Raw genomic sequence first — 19868 nt, forward strand, 5'->3', positions numbered from 1 at the left:
TTCCCCACCTGCAGGGGAGTTGCTTCACAGGCGGTGAAGCAGGTCTACAGGTGTCTATCTTTCTCTCCCCTCTCTCTGTCTTTCCTTTCTCTCTCTATTTCTCTCTGTCCTATCCAACAACAACAATAACTACAACAATAAAAGAATAAGAGGGAATAAATGTTTTATAAAAAAATGACAGAGAAAGGATGGAATGCAGACTGTCAGACTCCTGAGATCCTACAGGAATAGACTCATCTTCAAAGGAAAGTAACCCCAAAGGAGAGGTGGTCTTCCTTGGGTCAGATTTAGTTTCAAGGGTGGAAGAGGATGGCTTCTGCTCCAAATCTTGGTGACAGGACCTCAAAAGTCTTGATGAACAACTTGGTCCCAGCAGAAACAGAGGTGAGATTTTTCTGAGTTCAGAAAGCTGAACATCAAACCAACAATGATTATTCTAGAGACTGAAACTCTAATAGAATTTTCTTTGCTAGCCTTTAGATTTGTTTGGGTCTCTTCGTCCCTTGATTCTTTCTAACTTCTCCCCTTTGGAATGAGAAAGACAACCTTTTGCCTGCCCCATCACTGTATCTTGGAAACATATTATCTCGTTCCTTATGTTCACAGCTGTACAGACATAAAGCACCCCAGGATGAATGATATCTGAAGTCTAGTCCCTGAATTGACTGAGATGATATTTAGAGGAGACTTTGGGCTGTAGACTCTGGAGGTGATGCTGAGAAAAATCAAGACTTCTGGAGCTTATGGGATGCAATGAAAGTATTTTGCATGCAAGAAGGACATAAATTAGAGGGTAGGGGCAGAATGATGTGGGCTGCTTATGTCCCTTAGGTTCCTATGCTGATCCCCTAATCTCCAATGTGATCATATTTGGAGATGGGGCCTTTGAGAGGTAATAAAGTGTAGATGAGCCACAAAGGTGAGGGCCCCATTACAGGGCTGATAATGGGATACACAGGAAGACAAATAAGACCACATGGTCTTTGCACGTAAGCATACAGTGACAAGATGACCCTGTGAAAACTATTAGGAGCACCCTTACCTGAAACTGAATCTTCTAGTCCCTTGATCCAGGACTTTCTTTCCTTTCTTTTCTTTTCTTTTTGCCTCCAGTGTTATCACTGGGGCTCAGAGCCTGCACTACAAATCCAGTGCTTCTGGAGGCAACTTTTTCCCTTTTGTTGCCCTTGCTGTTTATCGTTGTTGTTATTATTATTATTGTTATTGCTTTCGTTGTTGTTAGAGAAGACAGAGAGAAATTGAGAGAGGAGGGCAAGACAGAGAGGGAGAGAGAAAGACACTTGCAGACCTGCTTGTGAAGCGACCCCCCTGCAGGTGGGGAGCTGGGGGCTCGAACTGGGATCCTTACGCTGGTCCTTGCTACTGCCCTGGGCTCCTGATCCTGGACTTTCTGACATCTGGAACTACGGGAAAATAATTATCCATTGTTGAAGGCACTAAGCTTCTGGTATTTGTTGTAACATTCTGAGTTATGACATTATCTCCCTCTAAGCTGGTTAAGAACTGAAGCTGAGGTGGTGGGGGAAACGGCTTAACTTGGAGAGCACCAGACGTACAAGCTCAAGGTTCCTGATACATTTCCCCACTCTTTATGTAGTAGAGTGGTGCTACTGCAACTTGCTCTCTTCCATGTAAAATAATTATTCATTTTTAACTTTTTATATTTTATTTATTTTTAATGAAAGATAGATGCAGACAGAAAGATACAAGAGAGAGCCCATAGCACTGCTCAGCTCTGTTCTACGGTAATGCTAAGATTTGATCTTGGGACCCCAGAGCCTCAGGCTTGAAAGTCCTTTTCACAACCATTATGCTATCTTCCCTGCCCATAAGTAAGTCTTTGGAAACAGAAAAAGAAATACTACTTAGCAGACCCTTTCACATTTCAGTAACAGGGAGATAAATACGCGGACTCCTCCACACTGCACAAAGACAATCCAACCTAATCGCTGTAGAGGACTTTCCATGCATGTGAGAATGACCAGATCTGAGGAGGTTTAAGCATTGTTCTGGATGAGCACAGTGACTGAATACAGTGAGTAGGAGAATTCCAAGGGCCAATAAAGAAGCTGCAGATGGGACTGCTACATGAGATGGGAGGTGGTCGCTCTGTGTAAGGGAATCTGGGACAATAATAATCCTCTCCTCCAAGTTGGTTTTGCTCCAATGTGCTTTCAGATGGTGGGGACTGCTTAGAAGGCAGAGAAGTTTTTGGACAGGGATGTGTCCATTAGTGCTTAGAACATTCTGAAATTTCTCAGAATGCCCCTTGCGTTATTTATTGGTGGGGGTGAAGTGGGCCAGACCAGTCATGTTCCTTTCCTATTACTCAGCCTACTTCTTCCTGTTGGGCTGCAAGCATAAGGGATGTGCTTATCCACTATACTCTAGCTACTTTTCTTGTTGAGGTGGGGGTAAGATATTTCACAGACATCTGTCATGAGTCTAGACTGGGCCAAGGAGTGCCAAAGAGATGTTTTGAGTCCTCTGCCCAAAATATTTGATTTCATTTCATGATACAAGTTCAGCAAAGTTATCTTAACCTGGTGTTACGTCACTTTCCCCATTCATAAAATAAGGATTAAGCCCCCACCCCCGTCTACCATCCTTACTCATAAGGTTTGAGGAAGGCAATCAAAATTAAAATATTTTTATTACTGATTTAATAATGATTCACAAGACTAAAAGATTACAGGAGTGTAGTTCTATACCACACCCACAACCAAAGGTTCATGGCTCCCCTCACCCCAATAAATTCAATAGTTCTCACAAAGTCTTAGGGACAGTTTGGCTGATCCATTTTTTCTTTTTGGGGGGTGGTAGTTTGCAAGTTCATTTCAATTATCTAGATTCCACAAAACCATCTAATAGTTGTCTTTCACCTTATTTATTTCAGTAAGAACAATAACCTCCACAAAATCAAAATTATTGAATGAGCAATAAGAAGGCAATCTTTCCATGCCAAAGATAAGTACTGCCTTTATTGCCAGTGTGGGAAATTCCAATGTAGGCCTTGTAGTGCAATAATATATAAGAACTATAAACTAAGGGAAGCCCTGGCTGCATTCTTAAAAGTTCTGCTGGGAGTTCACAGCAAAGTATCTTTTATTTATAAATTGGATTTTGGCGTAAAAGAAAAGCATGAGATAATGTTCTTGGTCTTAATTTGACAGTGGAGAGACTCTTGAGTATTGGCCAAAAGTGTAATGTTGGCTCATACTAAAACATAACCATTTGCTTCCTGAATTGCCTCTATAAAGATGCCATAAAGTGCTGCCTGACAGGACATTTATCAAGATTGCAAGGCTTCATATCCAGATTAAAAAGAAAGGAGGGGAAAAGGAATAAAGAACCCATGTCTGTTTTTTTTATTCAATATCCTCTTCCATTTGAATGAGATTTTAGCTCCTACTCTTCGTGAAACTTCTCCAGGTAATCCTTGTATTTTGCTGGTCTTTCAAGATCACTGGGCCAGCTACTCAGCCCTGGGATGCAGAAAGAGTGGACAGCTCCTCTTTCTTGCTTATTCTAAGACTGAAACACATCTAAGAGTTTGTGTCAGAAAAATGGAGAATCTGAAATACCAACAGCCTTAAGGAAAAACGTGACATTAACCTTGATTATTAATTCAATATTTGGCCAACTAGATAAAAACTCATCATTGATTTTTATCCTAGACATCATTAGTTTGGAAATTAACTACTGATTTACAGAGATGCACTATGATTTAGAAGCAACTTTAAAAAGAAAAAAATAGTAATTTATCTGAGTCTACACCAGCAAACTTAGAGAAAAAGCACTGCGAAGTGTTTAACCTAGAAAATATATTTTAAAAAATTCAGTACCATTTTGATGCAATTATCTCAAAGCTGCTTCAGCAATATTTTTAAAACACTGAAAACTTAGATTTCCTTAAATTCTTAAAGAACGCTCAAATTCACATTTTTATATCCAAATTTTAAGTAGGAAAAACCGGGAAGACATAATTATGATGTGTGATGAGAGAATTTTTAAAGCTTCTTTCTAAAAGCTTTTTAATTTGTTAAATTCTGTGAAAGTAAGGACAGTCGTGACCCCCCCCTTCACCCCCTAAGTCCAGATCCCTGAATAACAACCAATGTGGTTATCTATTTGATGCTTTTCAGGACCCTTTTGTCATAGAGAGCTGAACCCGAAATTACCACCCCCCCCAACCCCCCACCCCCCGCGTGCTGTGTGTTGAGGCAATAGAAAGCTGTTTCTGCTGATTTTTTTCCTCCTCAAGACTTCACAAACTACGACAGGTTTGGGTTTTCAAACATGATTCTTTCCAAAGATGAACTTACTTCCTTTTTTTTTTTTTGGGGGGGGTGTCATCCAAGGCTTGTTAGAATACAAAGGATAAAAAAAACTCAGCTCTGACAAGTCTTATCTCAGTCTCTTACTATTTCCTCTTACCTCCGAACACTTCTCTAGAAAAGAGCAGTCCCGGTAGGTTTGCTACAATTCAAATCCAATGCACTGTACATTATTATTATTATTATTAATTATTTTACTTCGTTTACTGGAAATGAAGATTCAAGGTAGTGATGAATACAAAGAATTCATCGCCCAGGCTCTCGGTTATTGTGATTTCTAAAAGCAATAAATCAACAAGTTTCTTGTATCTCCTACCAGGTGCCCAGCTTGGAGCAGGTACTCAACTGACCAGGTCTGTCCTCAGGAACCAGGGGATGAGATCCCGGAGCCCGCCGAGGAGAGGGCTCACCCCAGAGCTCCACGCAGCGCGCCCAGCTGAGCACCTGCAGCACCGCGCCTTCTCCTGAGCCTCCCAGGCACTCCCAGGGCAAAAACCTAGCCAAGGTGTGTGTGTGTGTGTCTCGGGAAAGCCCAGGGTCATCGTCCCAAACAAGAGGCCACGAAAGGAGCACCCCCCCGCCCCCCCGCCTTTTCCGGATGCCTGCCGGGGAGTTGAGAGCGAGAAGCGCTACGATTAGCGTTAGCGATCACCGCAGAGAGGAGAGCCGCTCCGGGGGAGGAAAAGGGGGAGGTGGCGGCGGCGGCGGCGGCGGCAGAATGGGGCTTCCAGAGGTTCCTGAGTTCGCCCCAAGAAGGCGCGGCTGGGTGTCCTAGGGCAAGTCAGCAAGCAGCGGGGCTGAGCAGGAGGGGAAAAGAAGTGATTCCAAGCCCTTTTCCACGCAGCCCGAGCGGCCCGGGCTTGAACTGGAGGAAAAGGGGCTTGGGTGTGTGTCTGCCCGTTCCAGGCGCGCGGACGGACAGACGGACAGCCCGACAAGCCCGAGGAGGGAAGGGCTTACCTTCAGGGTTGGCGCTGATGAAGACCCGGACGCTGCGACCGGCGGGCACCAGGTGAGAAGGCAGGGCGGTGAGGTTCCCGGAGAAAGCCGCCCTCCGCAGCGCGGAGTCCCGGGGACAGGGCAGCTTGGTGCCCGCGCCGGTCGGCCACATCGCCCTCTGGGAGTCGCCGCCGCCGCCGCCTGCTCCCGGGGTTGCTGTCCGCGGCTCTGCGGGACTGCGAGGTCGATCCCCGCGGGCGGCTCAGAGCCCCTGCGAGCCCGAGGCAGCGCGGGCGAGCTCCCGGGCGCTGGGCGCCAACGGGCGGGGAGGGGCCATGCGGACCCCCGGGGCCCCGTCGCCGCCGCCGCCTTCGACCCCGCTGGACGTCGGCCTTCGCTCGCCGATGGGGTTCAGCGCCTCCGCCGGCCGGAGTGGGAAGGCGGCGTGGCGGCGGCTACGCGCGCTGCGCCCCTTTGCGCCGGGAAGCGCCCGCGCCGCCCGCCCAGCCCGCAGCCATGTCCCTGCCCGCGCCGCGGCGAGAGGAGGAGGAGGAGGGGCGGCGGGGACGCGGCGGGAGAGGGCGGCGGACCAAAGTTTTGTCTGTGAGAAGTGGCCCGCTCGGCGGACGCCTGCTGCCCGCGATGGGCCGCGGAGACGCTCGACTCAAAGGACGGCTCGCGGCCGAGAGTGAGAGGGGGCCGGGCCTCCGGGGTTCCCGCAAGGATTCGCTCCTGTGCCCCTGGCCGCCTGCTCAGGGGAGGTTCCGCGGGGACCCGCGCGCCATGCCTGCGCCTCCCCCGCCAACTCTCCCAAAGGGCACGGGAGCCCTGGGCATTTTCGGGAACGCACGCGCGCCGGCGTCTACACGTCCGGGTCCAAGTGCTGGGAATCCGGCCTCAAAGTTCGACGCGCGCGTCCATTCGGACCCTCGGGATCGGGAACGTGGAGTCTCCACACCCACCCGGCGCCCGGTCTCCCCGAAGCGCAGGTGGCTGCGTCCCGGCGCTCGCCGGGCGCCGCAAAGCGGGGGCTTTTATAGCAGCCGCGCGGCTCACGTGCTCCTCGCCGCGCGTGGGAGCGGGACCTTTGCAAGCCCTGCTCTCGGCCGGGAGCCCTCGCGAGGTGTCTCAGTCTGCAGGGGGCACCATGCCGCCCCTGCTCGGCACCTGCCCGGGAGCTCCGTGTGGCCAGGTGCGCTCCTGGGCCCGCCGGGTGGGAGGCTGGCGCCTGCTTCCCGCAGCGCAGCCCCCAGCAGGGCGTCCAGCAAAGTGCAGACGACCAAGGCTTGGGGCGGGCGGGGTGCGGGAGATAGCAGTCGACCTGGTGCAAAACCCGCTTTCGCCAGAAACTGAACGTGGTCAGACATGGGCACAGGGTTCAGTGCGCCTGGGCTCTGGGCTGAGTCCAGAGCAAGGGGAGAAGAGGAAGGAACCTGACAGAGAAATTGCTGGTTCTAAGACTGCACTCTATCCACTGCATCTGTTAACATCCAGCAAACAGTAGGATGACAGAGCTTCTAGAATAAGTGATGGTGGGGTAGGGGAAGAGGAGAGAGAGCTTGTTTGGATCTATCATTGGAGTTTAATCTTCAAATCCTGTATTTTGACTTTTAGGGAGAGAACTCTATTCCAGAGGAACAACAGTTTCTCCTAATCTTTGGGATTGGGGTGGGGTGAGTGGGGTAATGGGGCGCGGAGGCACCAACAGCTCAGTTGCAAAGGATTTAGAGCTCACCTGGGGCTTCTGCACTAGGCACTGGTGGCCACCTCCCTGCCTGCACTTCTTCAGGGCCCTGCTGGTGGCAGTGAAGTCCTACACACCGCTGTGTATTTTGTTACCCCATCCACCCCCAATCCACATGGTTTCTGGGGGAGCCTAGTCTCTGGGATTTTAAGACCGCCTCTCCACTGTCACAGGAGGCACCTCAATAATTTGATGAACCCATGAGAAAAGTCAGAATATAATATAGTATTCAGTAGATTCATCCTTCCCCTCACCAGACTCATTAATCTCATGTGGAGATGGTCCCTAGCAGGAAAGAGTTCTCTAAAAGAGCTCCTGATGTCTCAGGAGATAGGAACTGAAAGCTCTGGAAGAGGTTATGAATATACTGTGTGTATTACAATATAGTTCTTGATCAATATCAGGTACTGGTTATTGGAGGACGGAGTCAAGATTATTGTGTGCCTATCCTCAATATTGTTTTTAAGGGACTGATAAGGAGTTGTGGGACTGTCAAGGACTTTACCTTCTTTGCTTTTTTCTTACTCCCACTTATCTAAGTGGTTTCTCTTTCCTTAAAAATATCAGAATTATGTTTGTTGTCTTCTGACCTTTGCTTGGGCTCTGAGAGTGTTACACTTTCTTAGGATGACTTTGGAATTTTGGGCAGCCTCCATAACCTAATTAACTGTTCTAGACAGACCAAAGTGTAGCATCTGCCAGTGCCACTGCAGACCAAAGATGCAGAGAAAAGTGTTTCAAATTATCAGTGTGACCATACTCTTAAAAGACTCCCTGCCAGCCTTGTATCAGTTAGAATAAACAGGATGTTGTCTGTGGGTTGTCAGGGTTCTATTTAAAGACACCCTGTCACCCACCTACCACCTTTTTCACACAAGCACACACATGCACCTTCCTTCCTCCATCCTACCTTTTGCTTCTGATACCTTAAAAATCATAGATTTCATTCATCCATTAGCATGCAGATGGCATAAGGGAAGAGTCACACATAGTGCTAACACTTTGTAATGAATTAACTAGATTTGCTTCCTAACTTGAGGAACTGTTGGCAATACAAGAGGAGAAAAAGAGAGAGAAAGAGGGACTTAAAAGGGAAGGAAGGGGGGGGTCGGGCGGTGGCGCAGTGGGTTAAGCGCATGTGGCGCAAAGCACAGGGACCGGCGTAAGGATCCCGGTTCGAGCCCCCGGCTCCCCACCTGCAGGGTAGTCGATTCACAGGCGGTGAAGCAGGTCTGCAGGTGTCTATCTTTCTCTCCCCTTCTCTGTCTTCCCCTCCTCTCTCCATTTCTCTCTGTCCTATCCAACAACAAATTGCGTCAACAAGGGCAATAATAATAACCACAACGAAGCTACAACAAGGGCAACAAAAGGGGGTAAAAATGGCCTCCAGGAGCGGTGGATTCATGGTGCAGGCACCGAGCCCAGCAATAACCCTGGAGGAGGAAAAGGAAAATAAATAAATAAATAAATAAATAAATAAATAAGGGAAGGAAGGGGCACAGGCAGAGAGCAGACTTGGACTTGAAGTTTGGAACCTGCTTAGGTTTTATGTTTAAAAACACTTTACAAGCATTTAACTCCTTTTAGCTAAATATTGACTATGGTTGCCTGACTGCATTTTGATTTTCTTAATATTTATTTATTCCCTTTTGTTGCCCTTGTTTTATTGTTGTAGTTACTGTTGTTGTTGATGATGTTGTCGTTGTTGGATAGAACAGAGAGAAATGGAGAGAGAGAAGGGGAAGACAGAGAGAAGGAGAGAAAGATACCTGCAGACCTGCTTCACCACCTGTGAAGCAACTCCCTTGTAGGTGGGGAGCCAGGGCTCGAACCAGGTTTCTTAAGCCAGTCCTTGCGCTTTGCGTCACGTGCACTTAACCTCCTGCACCACCGTCCAACTCCCTTCCTGACTGATTTTTACACCTGAGAAAATCAAGGCTCAGAAGAAGTGGCTTATTCAAGGCATTATAACCAGTTAATGTTAGAAGCAGGATCTTTATAAAACAGTTCTCCTAGCTTTGAGTAAAGTAGGTGCCCAAAGGTTAAGTTTGAGTTCATTCTACTCACAGAGCTAGAAAGAACCTTGTGATCATGGGTTGTAAACCAACCCCCCCAGCCCCCCCCCCCACTGTACAGATGATGTTTTTTTTCTCTCAGAGTAAAATCTAAGCAAGAGAAAACTAATCTTTAACCATATTGAAGCCAGATACTGTTTGATTATCTGCTGGACAGTGCATTAGATTTTAAATAGGTATCTTCATTGAATCCTACTGTATTTAGTCTCTGGGCTCAACACCTCTTTGATGTCCATTTTTGGATGTACAAACATCACCTTTTGTGATGCATATGCACATTGCTGTTCCAAAGCCGTTGGTATGCAAATATGTCTACCTACTTCCGTTCCCTTCCATAAATGATTTTTCATCCACCTACAGGGCTGGGTCAAGAGACCAATTCATTCTGCTTAAAAGATGGGACAGCCATCTTAAAGCACCGAGAACCCCTAGAACTGCCTTCTAAGCCAGCAGTAAAAGAATCTTTTACCCCATTTGTTTTTGCCTCATGTCTACTACATTTATGTATGATAAATACCCTGACCTAAAAACTTCCAGACCAATGTTCTATATATGACCTATTGTAGATAGAAATGGAAGCAGAGCCCCTAGCTATGTAGGTCAGAGTCTCACATCATATTGCTCTTCCTCAGGAAATCTAACCAGTGAAGCCAAAGATGATCAATGTTGTCTTTTTCAAACTTGACCAAATGTACTGGGTTTAATATAACATTCATACTCATGGTGGCTCTCAACTTGAATAAATACTTGAATTGTCTTGCTTACGTGAGAGATACATTATACATGGTCACTCTAATAAGGACTCAACTTTCCAAAGTCCCAGCAGAGAATATAAGTTTGACCATCAGGAACTCACTTACTTGTTTACAAAATGGAAATTTTCAGTTTATGTGTGAACTTGTCAGCATAACAATTTGCCAAGAGAGATTGTTGATTTAGAGGTGTCTGCAGCATGATAGAATTCACAGCAGCTCAGTTTTAAATAAAGTTACACCTTTCTGAAATTGCTATCTGATGTTTCATGACTCAGAAATTCTAACTTTATATCCACCCCTTCTAAATCTGTTTAATGTATTTTTGATCAGTCTGCCTCTTACAACCTTCAAAATTGTCACGAGAACAATAAGTATACCACACAAAGTAAAAAGTTTCCTAATTAAAAAAAAAAAAAAACCACAAGGGGCCTGCAGATGGATCACCTAGTAGAACTCACACTTTATTATGCATGAGGAACCAAGTCTGAGACCTTAGTTACCATGTGAAAATACCAAGCAAAAGGGAGGCGTCATGAACAGTAGAACAGTGCTGTGGTATCTCTCTGTGTCAGCCTTTCTCTGGAAAAAAAAGGAAGAATTGCCGAGAAGTATTGGAATCATACAGGCCCCCTGATACAGATCTAATTATTACTCAAGGGTTTTAGTGGTAAATAATGTGAACTAACATGGTATTTCACTAAGAAAACAAGAATTTTATTACAGAACACAGGGCAGAAATGGCATTGGATCTCAAGAAGAGCTGGAACTTGCAGCAGAAAAGTCCTTAGAATAAAGGACATAGAGTTGGAGCAGATAGCAAAATGGTTATGCAAAGAGTCTTTCATGCCTGAGGCCCCAAAGTTCCAGGTTTGATTGCCTGCACTCTAATAAGCCTGAGCTGAGCAGTCCTCTGGTAAATAAATAAATGATACTGTTGTTTATTTCCCCCATTTTATTGGATAGGACTGAGGACAATGGGGAAAAGAGAGAGAAAGACACCTATAGACCTGCTTCATTGCTTGTGAGTGGCCTCCCCTGCAGGTGGGGAGAGGGGACTTGAACCCCGGATCCTTGAACAGGTTCTTGTGCTTCTTACTATGTGCATTTAACCAGATGCGCCATTGCCCAGTCCTCATGAAATCTAGAAATATACGTATGACTCTTTTTGGTGATCATAATATGTTACACACATATACTGATTTACAGTGATGCACACTGGAAACCTATGTGATGTTATAATGCAAATTTTTAAAACTTTATTTTATTTGATAGAGAGAAATTGAGAGGGAGGGAGACAAGGAGAGACAGACAGAGATACCTGCAGTACTGCTTTACCACACATGAAGCTTCCCCCTGCTGGCAGGGACCAGGGACTTGAATCTGGGTCCTTGTGCATGGTAATACATGCACTTAAGCAGGCGCACCACTACCCAGCCCCACAATATTAATTTAATACAAAAGTAATAATCATTTGATGAAAAAAAGAAATTACTCATCAGTCTTACACAAGGTTCTTGGCTGAAAGGAATAGAACTCATGCTGATTGACTTAAGCATGTAAGAAATTTACTGGAAAAATTACTGAATAGCAACAATATTGTTGAGAAAGCTGGAGAACGAGGCCTGGAAAATGGGAGGGAAGCCGAAAACATCAGCTGCTTGGATTCACACCTGAGGTATCACTAGAATAGATGTTAGAACACTGTTTATGCTGTTGCTGAAGGCTGGCCATTATCAGCACCACTGCCACTCACTATTTGCCCACCAGCACCATGACCACAGGGCACCAGATGTTGCCATCACTTTTTTGCCCTGAACAGTTTTTTTTTTTCCTTCAGGGTTATTGCTGGGGCTCAGTGCCAGCACTACAAATCCACTGCTCCTGGTGGCCAATTTTTCCATTTTATTGGATACGACAGAATATTTTAGAGAGGAGGGAGTGATAGAAGGCACCATGGGTTGGACGGTGGTGCACCTGGTTAAATGCATGTAGTACGAAATGCAAGGATTCCAGTTCCCCACTTGAGGAGGGGGTCACCTCACAAGCGGTGAAGCTGGTCTGCAAGTGTCTTATCTTTCTTCCCCCCCCCCTCTGTCTTCTCCTCCCACAATTTCTATTCTGTTCAACTGAAAAACACACACACACAGAAAAACATGGCCACCAGAAGCAGTGGATTCATAGTGTAGGCATCAAGCCCCAGCGATAATAAGCCCCAGCAATAAGGCTGGAGGAAAATTAAAGACACCTGCAGACTGTCTTGCTTCACTGCTGTGAAACATCCCCCCACCTGTCAGGTTGCCTCGCGTGGGGAGAGAGAAGAGAGCGGAGTGGAGTGGGAACACAAATCTTTATTCAAGCGGGCACCCCAGAAATGGGCAAGAGCAGAGTGGTTCGGGCCATGTGGAGCTAGCAAAATGGCCGCCTCAAACTAAGCCCACCAGCCCTTCTCTGGGTCTCCTTGCGGAAGAGGGGAGAGGAGCAAGGGAGCTAACCACAGCAACGGTCTTTATAGGATAAAAACTGGAAGTGGCAAGTCCGACGGGATTGGCTAGGAAACAAGACACTCCCCGGAATAGGGTTTCAGCTCTTGAGGGAATGGGAAGAGGGGTGGAGAAAACAAGGCGCTCTGGGAAGCTAGGGTTTCAGCTCTCGATGGAATGGGCAATACCCTGAGGGTATCTGTACAATTACCCAACACCCACCTCCGCTGCAGGTGGGGAGCTGGAAGCTGGTACCTGGACCCTTGCGCTTCATACTGTGTGAGCTTAACTGGGTGTGCCACCACCCTGCCACCTGCCCCCCAAAAGTTATCAGAATCCTGTGCTGGAGTTCTCTGGATGCCAGGGACCAAAGTTTTGTTCAAGTCTCAGGGTTCTACCAAAATGTCTTCCACGTGTGTTTCCTAATCCTCTGCGTGTGTCTGCCTTGTCTCTCCAATTTCTCCTCTAGAGCAGATTGTTATTTCCAATTCTAGTGATTTTGTCGGATTCTTTATTTGCTCTGCAAATCCTGACCTTACTCCAAGGATGTGGGCATAATTGTGGGTGGGATATCTGATAAGACAAGTTTCATGTTAGCTTGAAGGCCTGTTGAGTACTATCTGTGTTTACCCTGATATGGGGCCAAAACACCCCTGGGGGGTGGAGACAGAATTACATAAATAACAAAGAATTTCTGACATGTCTAGTAAAATACCTAGCTGTTAGTAATGAAGAAAAATTGTTCTGCAGAGAAATAATAGGCATTATAATCCAGAGGTCTATCAAAAAATCAGGGGTTCTTCAACAGTTCTTCACTCTGGTTTCTGGAACCCAGAGAACATGGCTGTCCTATATACATATTGTATTGAATTTTCTAATACTATTCAGGGCAAGGAGCTCAGACACACCTCCCTCCACAAATGCAGAATATACTTCCTATTTTCTTATATGACTGGGACATTTGGGAAGAGAGTAATTGAATGTTTTTTTTTTTCATTGCTAGCAATGAAATTACAATAAGCATGCTCCACCTTTCTATGACTCAGATGCCTGGCACAGCTCACCTCTCCTGGATCACAGCCAAGAATCAGAATGTGAGGTAAGAAGAATCCTCTTAAGCAACTAGACTATATGTTGCAATGTTTACAAACTGGCAGCAGTAGTTTCACATACAGGGCTCACTCCCATGATACAGAGGAAATCCCCAGAGGCCTTCTGTCAGGATCCTTTCACATTTACTGGAGATACAATTCAAACAAGCTGGGCTATCCTGGTCAGCAAAACCATTAACGGACTAGAGATAGATAACAAATGAGAAGAGAACTACAATCTTGACAATAAGAAATGACTGCTTGCAGCAAAGTGTTAAAGAAATACTTAGCAAGTGCTGTGTTTTCACACATCTGTATGCACACATGAACACATATACCACTCAGTGAGCAAGGGATCATGTTATATTTGGAGTGGCAGAACTTTATATTTCTCCAAATAGGACTGATCGGGAATGAACTCACTGGAAGCTGGGCAGTGACACACCTGGTTGAATGCACACATTACCATGTGTAAAGGTTAAAACCTCCAGTCTCCACCCGCGGGGGGGAGATTTCACAAGCAGTGAAGCAGTGCTGCAGATGTTGTTCTCTCTTCTTCCCTATCTCTTCTTTCCTTCTCAACTCTCTCCCTCTCTCTCTCTCTTTCTCTCTCTCTCTATTTTAGAGGTGGCTCTATTTTTTTAAAAAAATAATTATTTATTTATTATTGGGCAGAGAAAGAGAAATTGAGAGGGGAGGAGGAGATAGAGAGAGAGAGACACCTGCTGCCCTGCTTCACTACTCGTGAAGCTTTCCTTTTGCAGGTGTGCACGTGGGACCAGAGGCTTGAACCTGAGTCCTCGAACTCTGTAATGTGAGCGCGTAACTAGGTGTGCCACCATCTGGCTCCTCCCTCTCGACTTCTCCCTGTCTCATCAAATGAAAGAAAGGAAGAAAACAATTAAAAAGGAACAAATTTACTTTAGAACAAATAAACTTTCAGATAAATTAATCTTAAATTATTATTACTATTATTATTTGTTATTTTTACTTATTTATTGTATAGAGATAGCCAGAAAGCAAGAGGGAAGGGGGGGTAGAGAGGAAGAGAGATAAAGACACCTTCTTCAGCCCAGCTTCACCACTTTGAAGTGTTCCCCCTGCTGGTGGGGACTGGGGACTCGAACCTGGGTCCTTATAGACAGATTAATTTTAAGACCTCGAAAACATTAAAGGAAAAGTTTATTGAAAAACAGCTTAGAGAGTTTAGAAGGAAGGACAATTGGTACTTGCAATTGTCAATATTGAATAAGAATGTAGAGATCACCATCAAATGAAATATGAAGAAATTCTCCTGCCTTCAAGAAGATCTCATGAAGGGCTTATTATTTATTTATTTATAAAAAGGAAACATTAACAAAACCATAGGGTAAGAGGGGCACAACTCACACAATTCTTCCCACCAGAACTCAGTATCCCATCCCCTCCCCTGATAGCTTTCCTATTCTTTAACCCTCTGGGAGTATGGACCCAAGATCTTTGTGGGATGCAGAAGGTGGAAGGTCTGGCATCTGTAATTGCTTCTCCAATGAACATGGGTGTTGACAGGTCGATCCATACTCCCAGTCTGCCTCTCCCTCTTTCCCTAGTGGGGCAGGGTCCTGGGGAAGCAGGGCTCCAGGACACATTGTTGGGGCTGTCTCTCCAGGGAAGTCTGTTTGGCATCATGGTAGCATCTGAACCTGGTGGCTGAAAAGAGAGTTAACATATAAAGCCAAACAAGTTGTTAACTGATCATGAACCTAAAGGCTGGCCATTTTATTTAAGTGCTTGAAGTGGTGGTGGCACTACTATGACTTCCAATAATGCTAGTATTACTATAGAAGTAATAGTAATAAAGCAGCCGTTTAAGTGCCTTTCATTGGGCGAGACGTGATCCTTTGAGTTTATAAACACACGATTGTTTAATTACAAGCTGTCATTTCTGGGAAGAACAAATTGTCATTATTCCCATTTTTCTAATGAGATGGAGGGAAGGTGGCATAAAAGTACTTTCCTAGATCACTCAGTAAAGATACAGTAGAGCCTAGACTTTAATATATGTTGTAGGGATCCAGAATCTGAAGGCTGCCCATTCTTATATACTCCACCTCTAGATGCTAGGTAGATTTCAAAACAGTTACTTTGTTTGCTCAAAACAAAAAAGGTAAGATGATACTAATGGTTACAACATTTGTCTTAAAAATAAGTAATAGTTATTGAACATTTATTTTATGTTACATCCATAGCCTTCATTCTCCTAGATGACTTTTCCTGGGTCACTATTAATGATTTTTATTTTTACTTAATTAATTTGTTTTTGCCACCAGGGTTTTCTGGGCCTTGGTACTTGCATCACCAGGCAGGTGTGACAGGGTACTTGAACCTGGATTCTTACTCATGGGTTCTCTACTGGGGGTATGTTACCACCTAACCCCTCACTGTTACTCATTTTATAGTTGAATAACCTGTATTTTAGTGAGGTTAAGTTAGGAGTCCATCCTCCAACCTGGCAGAATTTGTAAGCAATGAGGCTAATATTCCATCTCCTCCTCATTTTTTTTTTTTTTTTTACACCAGAACACTGCTCAGCTCTGGTTTATGGTGGTGTGAGGGATTGAATCTGAGACTTTGGAGCCTCAGCCATGAGGCTATCTCTTTGTATAACCACTGTGCTATCTACCCCTGCTAATATTCCATTTCTATACGTGGTTCTGTGTGCTTTCTGCTACACAGTGGATTTGCTTCTAAATAGTATAAGCATAAATTGGGGGGAGGTCAGGTGGTGGCACACCGGGTTAAGTATACATAATGCGAAGTGCAAGCACCAGCCCCTAGTTCAAGCCCCTAGTTTCACACCTGCAGGGGGGTTACCTCGCAAGTGGTGAAGCAGGTCTGCAGGTGTCTGTCTTTCTCTCCCCCACTCTGTCTTCTCCTCCTCTCTCAATTTCTTTCTGTCCTACCCAACAACTACAACAATAATAGCAGCAACAACAACAATGGAAAAAATAGGGCCAGTAGGAGCAGTGGATTGGTAGTGCAGGCACCGAGCTCCAGTGATAACCCTGGAGGCAAAAACAAAACTAAAAAAATCATAAATTGGAAGAAAAGACTGTTCAAATCTTGCCCATTCATATAGTGATCCATGTCAGTTATTTTTAAATTGATTTCTCACAAAATGGAAAAAATATTCATAAGTTAAATGTCCAGTACGGGCCACATATGTAGAATATGTAGTGAACTCTTTCAATTTGTAATAGTAAGACATATTATGATTATAAAGTGGTCAAAACTTAATAGGCACTTCAAAAAATTACAATTGACCTAAAATAAGGCCATGGAAGAATCATACATCCACCCAGAACTTGCACACAAATGCTTGCAACAGCATTATTCACAAATGCCAAAAGAGTAAAAACTCAAATGTAGACAGTATGAAGAGTTGATAAATAAAATGTGGCATAGGGTAACCCACAGTAAAAATGGAATGTAATGGGGGCCCGCGGTAGCGCAGTGGGTTAAGTGCACGTGGCACAAAGAGCGCGGACCAGCGGAAGGATCCTGGTTCGAGCCCTGGGCTCCCCACCTGCAGGGGAGTCACTTCACAAGCGGTGAAGCAGGTCTGCAGCATCTAACTTTCTCTCCCCTTCTCTGTCTTGCCCTCCTCTCTCCATTTCTCTCTGTCCTATCCAACAACAACATCAATAACAACAACAACAATAATAACAACAATGATAAACAATGAGGACAACAAAAGGGACAAAATGGCCTCCAAGAGCAGTGGATTCATAGTGCAGGCATCAAGCCCCAGCAATAACCCTGGAGGCAAAAAAAAAAAAAAAAGAATGTAATCTAGACCTCTAATCCCTCTCTCCACCATCACTGGTCACTTCTGTCAGGAATATCAGCATAAGCCCTATTGTGGGCCATATCAGGAAATTGTTCGTGCTATAAAGTATCAATAGGCGTTTTTTTTTAAAAAAGACTTTATTTATTTATTCATGAGAAATGAAAGGAGAGAGAAAAAGAACTAGACGTCATTCTGGTACATGTACTACCAGGGTTTGAACTCAGGACCTCATGCTTGAGAGTCCACTGCCTTATCCACAGTGCCAACAGCCAGACCACAGAGCAGGATTTGACTAAGTTTGGAGTAGGGCACCAAAGTAAAAATCTCTGGGTTAAGGGGGAGGGTGAATATTTGGCTTCACTGGGGGGTGGGGAAGGATGGTATGGGACACAGTCTTTTGGTGGTGGGAATGGTATTTTTGTACACTCCTATTAACTTGTAGTCATATAAATCACTATTTAATTAATATGAAAGTAAATACAAAATAATAAAATAATAAAGTATCAATAGTAGGGACTGGCCCACTTTCCAATGGGAGGCTGCATCATCCTATTTTGCCACTCGAGGAAGACTGGTCCAAAAATGAGTGTACCCTAGAATGTTCCCAGCCCTAACCATGGACCATGAGCTCAGACTGACTCAGGTTACACAGGCTCTTGTGTTAAATACGAACATTTATGGGCCCTGGGTTAAGGTGACGTGGGTGGTAAACGGTTAATTTTATGTATATATTTTCCTCAATTTTGGGAGCTATTCTTTGCCCTAATCCAACTTTCTAGCCCTATTCTCAATTATGACACCATCTTCCCAAACAGTATTTTTAATCCACCTCCATGTTAGCTATCAAGCTCCAGCAACAATTACTAAAGTTATAGCTCTGCCCCCCCCCACCAGAATATACCTAAAGTAGACTTCCTAGTTTTCTTTCACCCTAAGATTCCCATTCTCATCTGCTCTATTCCTAACTTTTGGTTCCTGTTTATTAATCATTTTGTCCTACTTTATACCTTACTGCCTTTCAGCCACCAAGTTGCATGATTCCATGCTGATTTCCCTAGGCTGATTACCTCACCAATGTATACTGGAGCCTTACTCCTCCAGAACCCTACCCCACTAAGGATAACTAGAAACAGACTGGGGGGTATGGATCAACCTATCAATGCCCATGTTCAATGGAGAAGCAATTACAGAAGGCAGAACTCCCACCTTCTGCACCCCATAAGAATTTTGGTTCATACTCCCAGAGAGGGAGAAATGATAAGGGAAGATGACCAGAGGGCTCCGAACTCCAATTCTATCAGGACCTGGATACAGAAGAAGAAAAGAGAAAGGACACTTAGAAGTAGTAATAGGTATAGGTGTGACTTAGAAAGGAAGAGAAGACAGGATCACGGAAAAAGAAATGGGTTAATGTGTATAAATATAGATCAGTAGTTATAGAAATAAGAGTTAACCCATATCTGTGACCATGGGAGAACTATTGATGTTTCCAGTGAAGGGAATTGGGCACAGAACTCTTCAAGTTAGAATGGTGAGGTACTATGGCCCTGCCATCACATAGTTTCGTAAATCAATATTAAGTCACTAATACAATAAAAATTGAAAAATAAGAGGAAATAAAAAAGGAATGTATTGCTGAGAGATGCAACAACATAGATGAACCTTCAAAATGTTGTGCTTGGTGAAGGAAACTAGTAACAAAAGAAGACATGTTGTACAAGTCAATTAATATGAAATTCCCAGAAATGTAAACTTACTGAGACAGAAGGAGAATGGTGATTGCCTAGGGCTGAGAGGATGAGGGAGAAATGGGGACAGACAGTTGATGGCTACAAGATTTCTTGTTGATGAAATCTTTTAAATGATGTTGTTCTGATGAAAAGTTTTAAAGTTAGATTATGATTGTGGTTATACAAATACACAAAATACCATTTAGCTGCTTTTTAAACAGGAAAATTCTTTGGTGTATAACTAAGTTGTTAAAAATCACAGTGACTTATCTGAGATTTTGATATAAAACAGAGCTTACCGGAGTTGAGGAGGGGCAGAGCTGAAAGGAGATTTGATGGACTGTGGGGAAGAAAAACTAGTGTTGCCCATTGTGTGACACGATAACACACAAAGATGAAACTGTACCTTTAAAAATGTATGGTAAATACAGAACTTTGGTGGTGGGTGTGACATGGAACTATACCTTGTAATCCTACTGTCTTGTCACCCACTATAATCACACAAAAAAGTAAAAAATAAAATTTTAAAAGGCAAGACAAAAAAGTACATGCAAAGTAGGTCATCTGACTAGTGTGCCAGCTTTGCCAAACATGTGACCCAGGATCAAATCTAGCCTGTACTGCATTGGAGGAAGCTTCCATGCTATGGTTGTCTTTCCTTCCTTCCTTCCTTCCTTCCTTCCTTCCTTTCTTTCTTTCTTTCTTTCTTTTTTTCTTTCTATCTATTGATCTATCTGAAAAAGCAAGCCTATATCAATGAAGTCCCTGCAAAAATAAAATAAAATGTATACAATATTATAAATCAGTATTAACTCAACAAATAAATAAATAAGCCACAATGGCTTAGCAGAGCAAATTCTCATACTA

At 44.3% G+C, this 19868-nt stretch overlaps 1 protein-coding gene across 1 annotated transcript in view; it reads right to left on the bottom strand.

Moving 5' to 3' along the window:
* The window catches only part of NWD2 (NACHT and WD repeat domain containing 2), a 203842-nt gene extending 197521 nt beyond the window's left edge, over positions 1-6321 (bottom strand). The window contains exon 1 of the mRNA XM_007522796.3: positions 5319-6321. Within this exon, the coding sequence (XP_007522858.1) occupies positions 5319-5469 (151 nt within the window). The 5' untranslated portion in view covers positions 5470-6321. The remainder of the gene's footprint in view (positions 1-5318) is intronic.
* Positions 6322-19868: the final 13547 nt, after the last annotated feature.

The sequence above is a fragment of the Erinaceus europaeus genome, chromosome 3 (genome assembly GCF_950295315.1).
Source record: "Erinaceus europaeus chromosome 3, mEriEur2.1, whole genome shotgun sequence".
Classification (NCBI taxonomy): Eukaryota; Metazoa; Chordata; class Mammalia; order Eulipotyphla; family Erinaceidae; genus Erinaceus; species Erinaceus europaeus.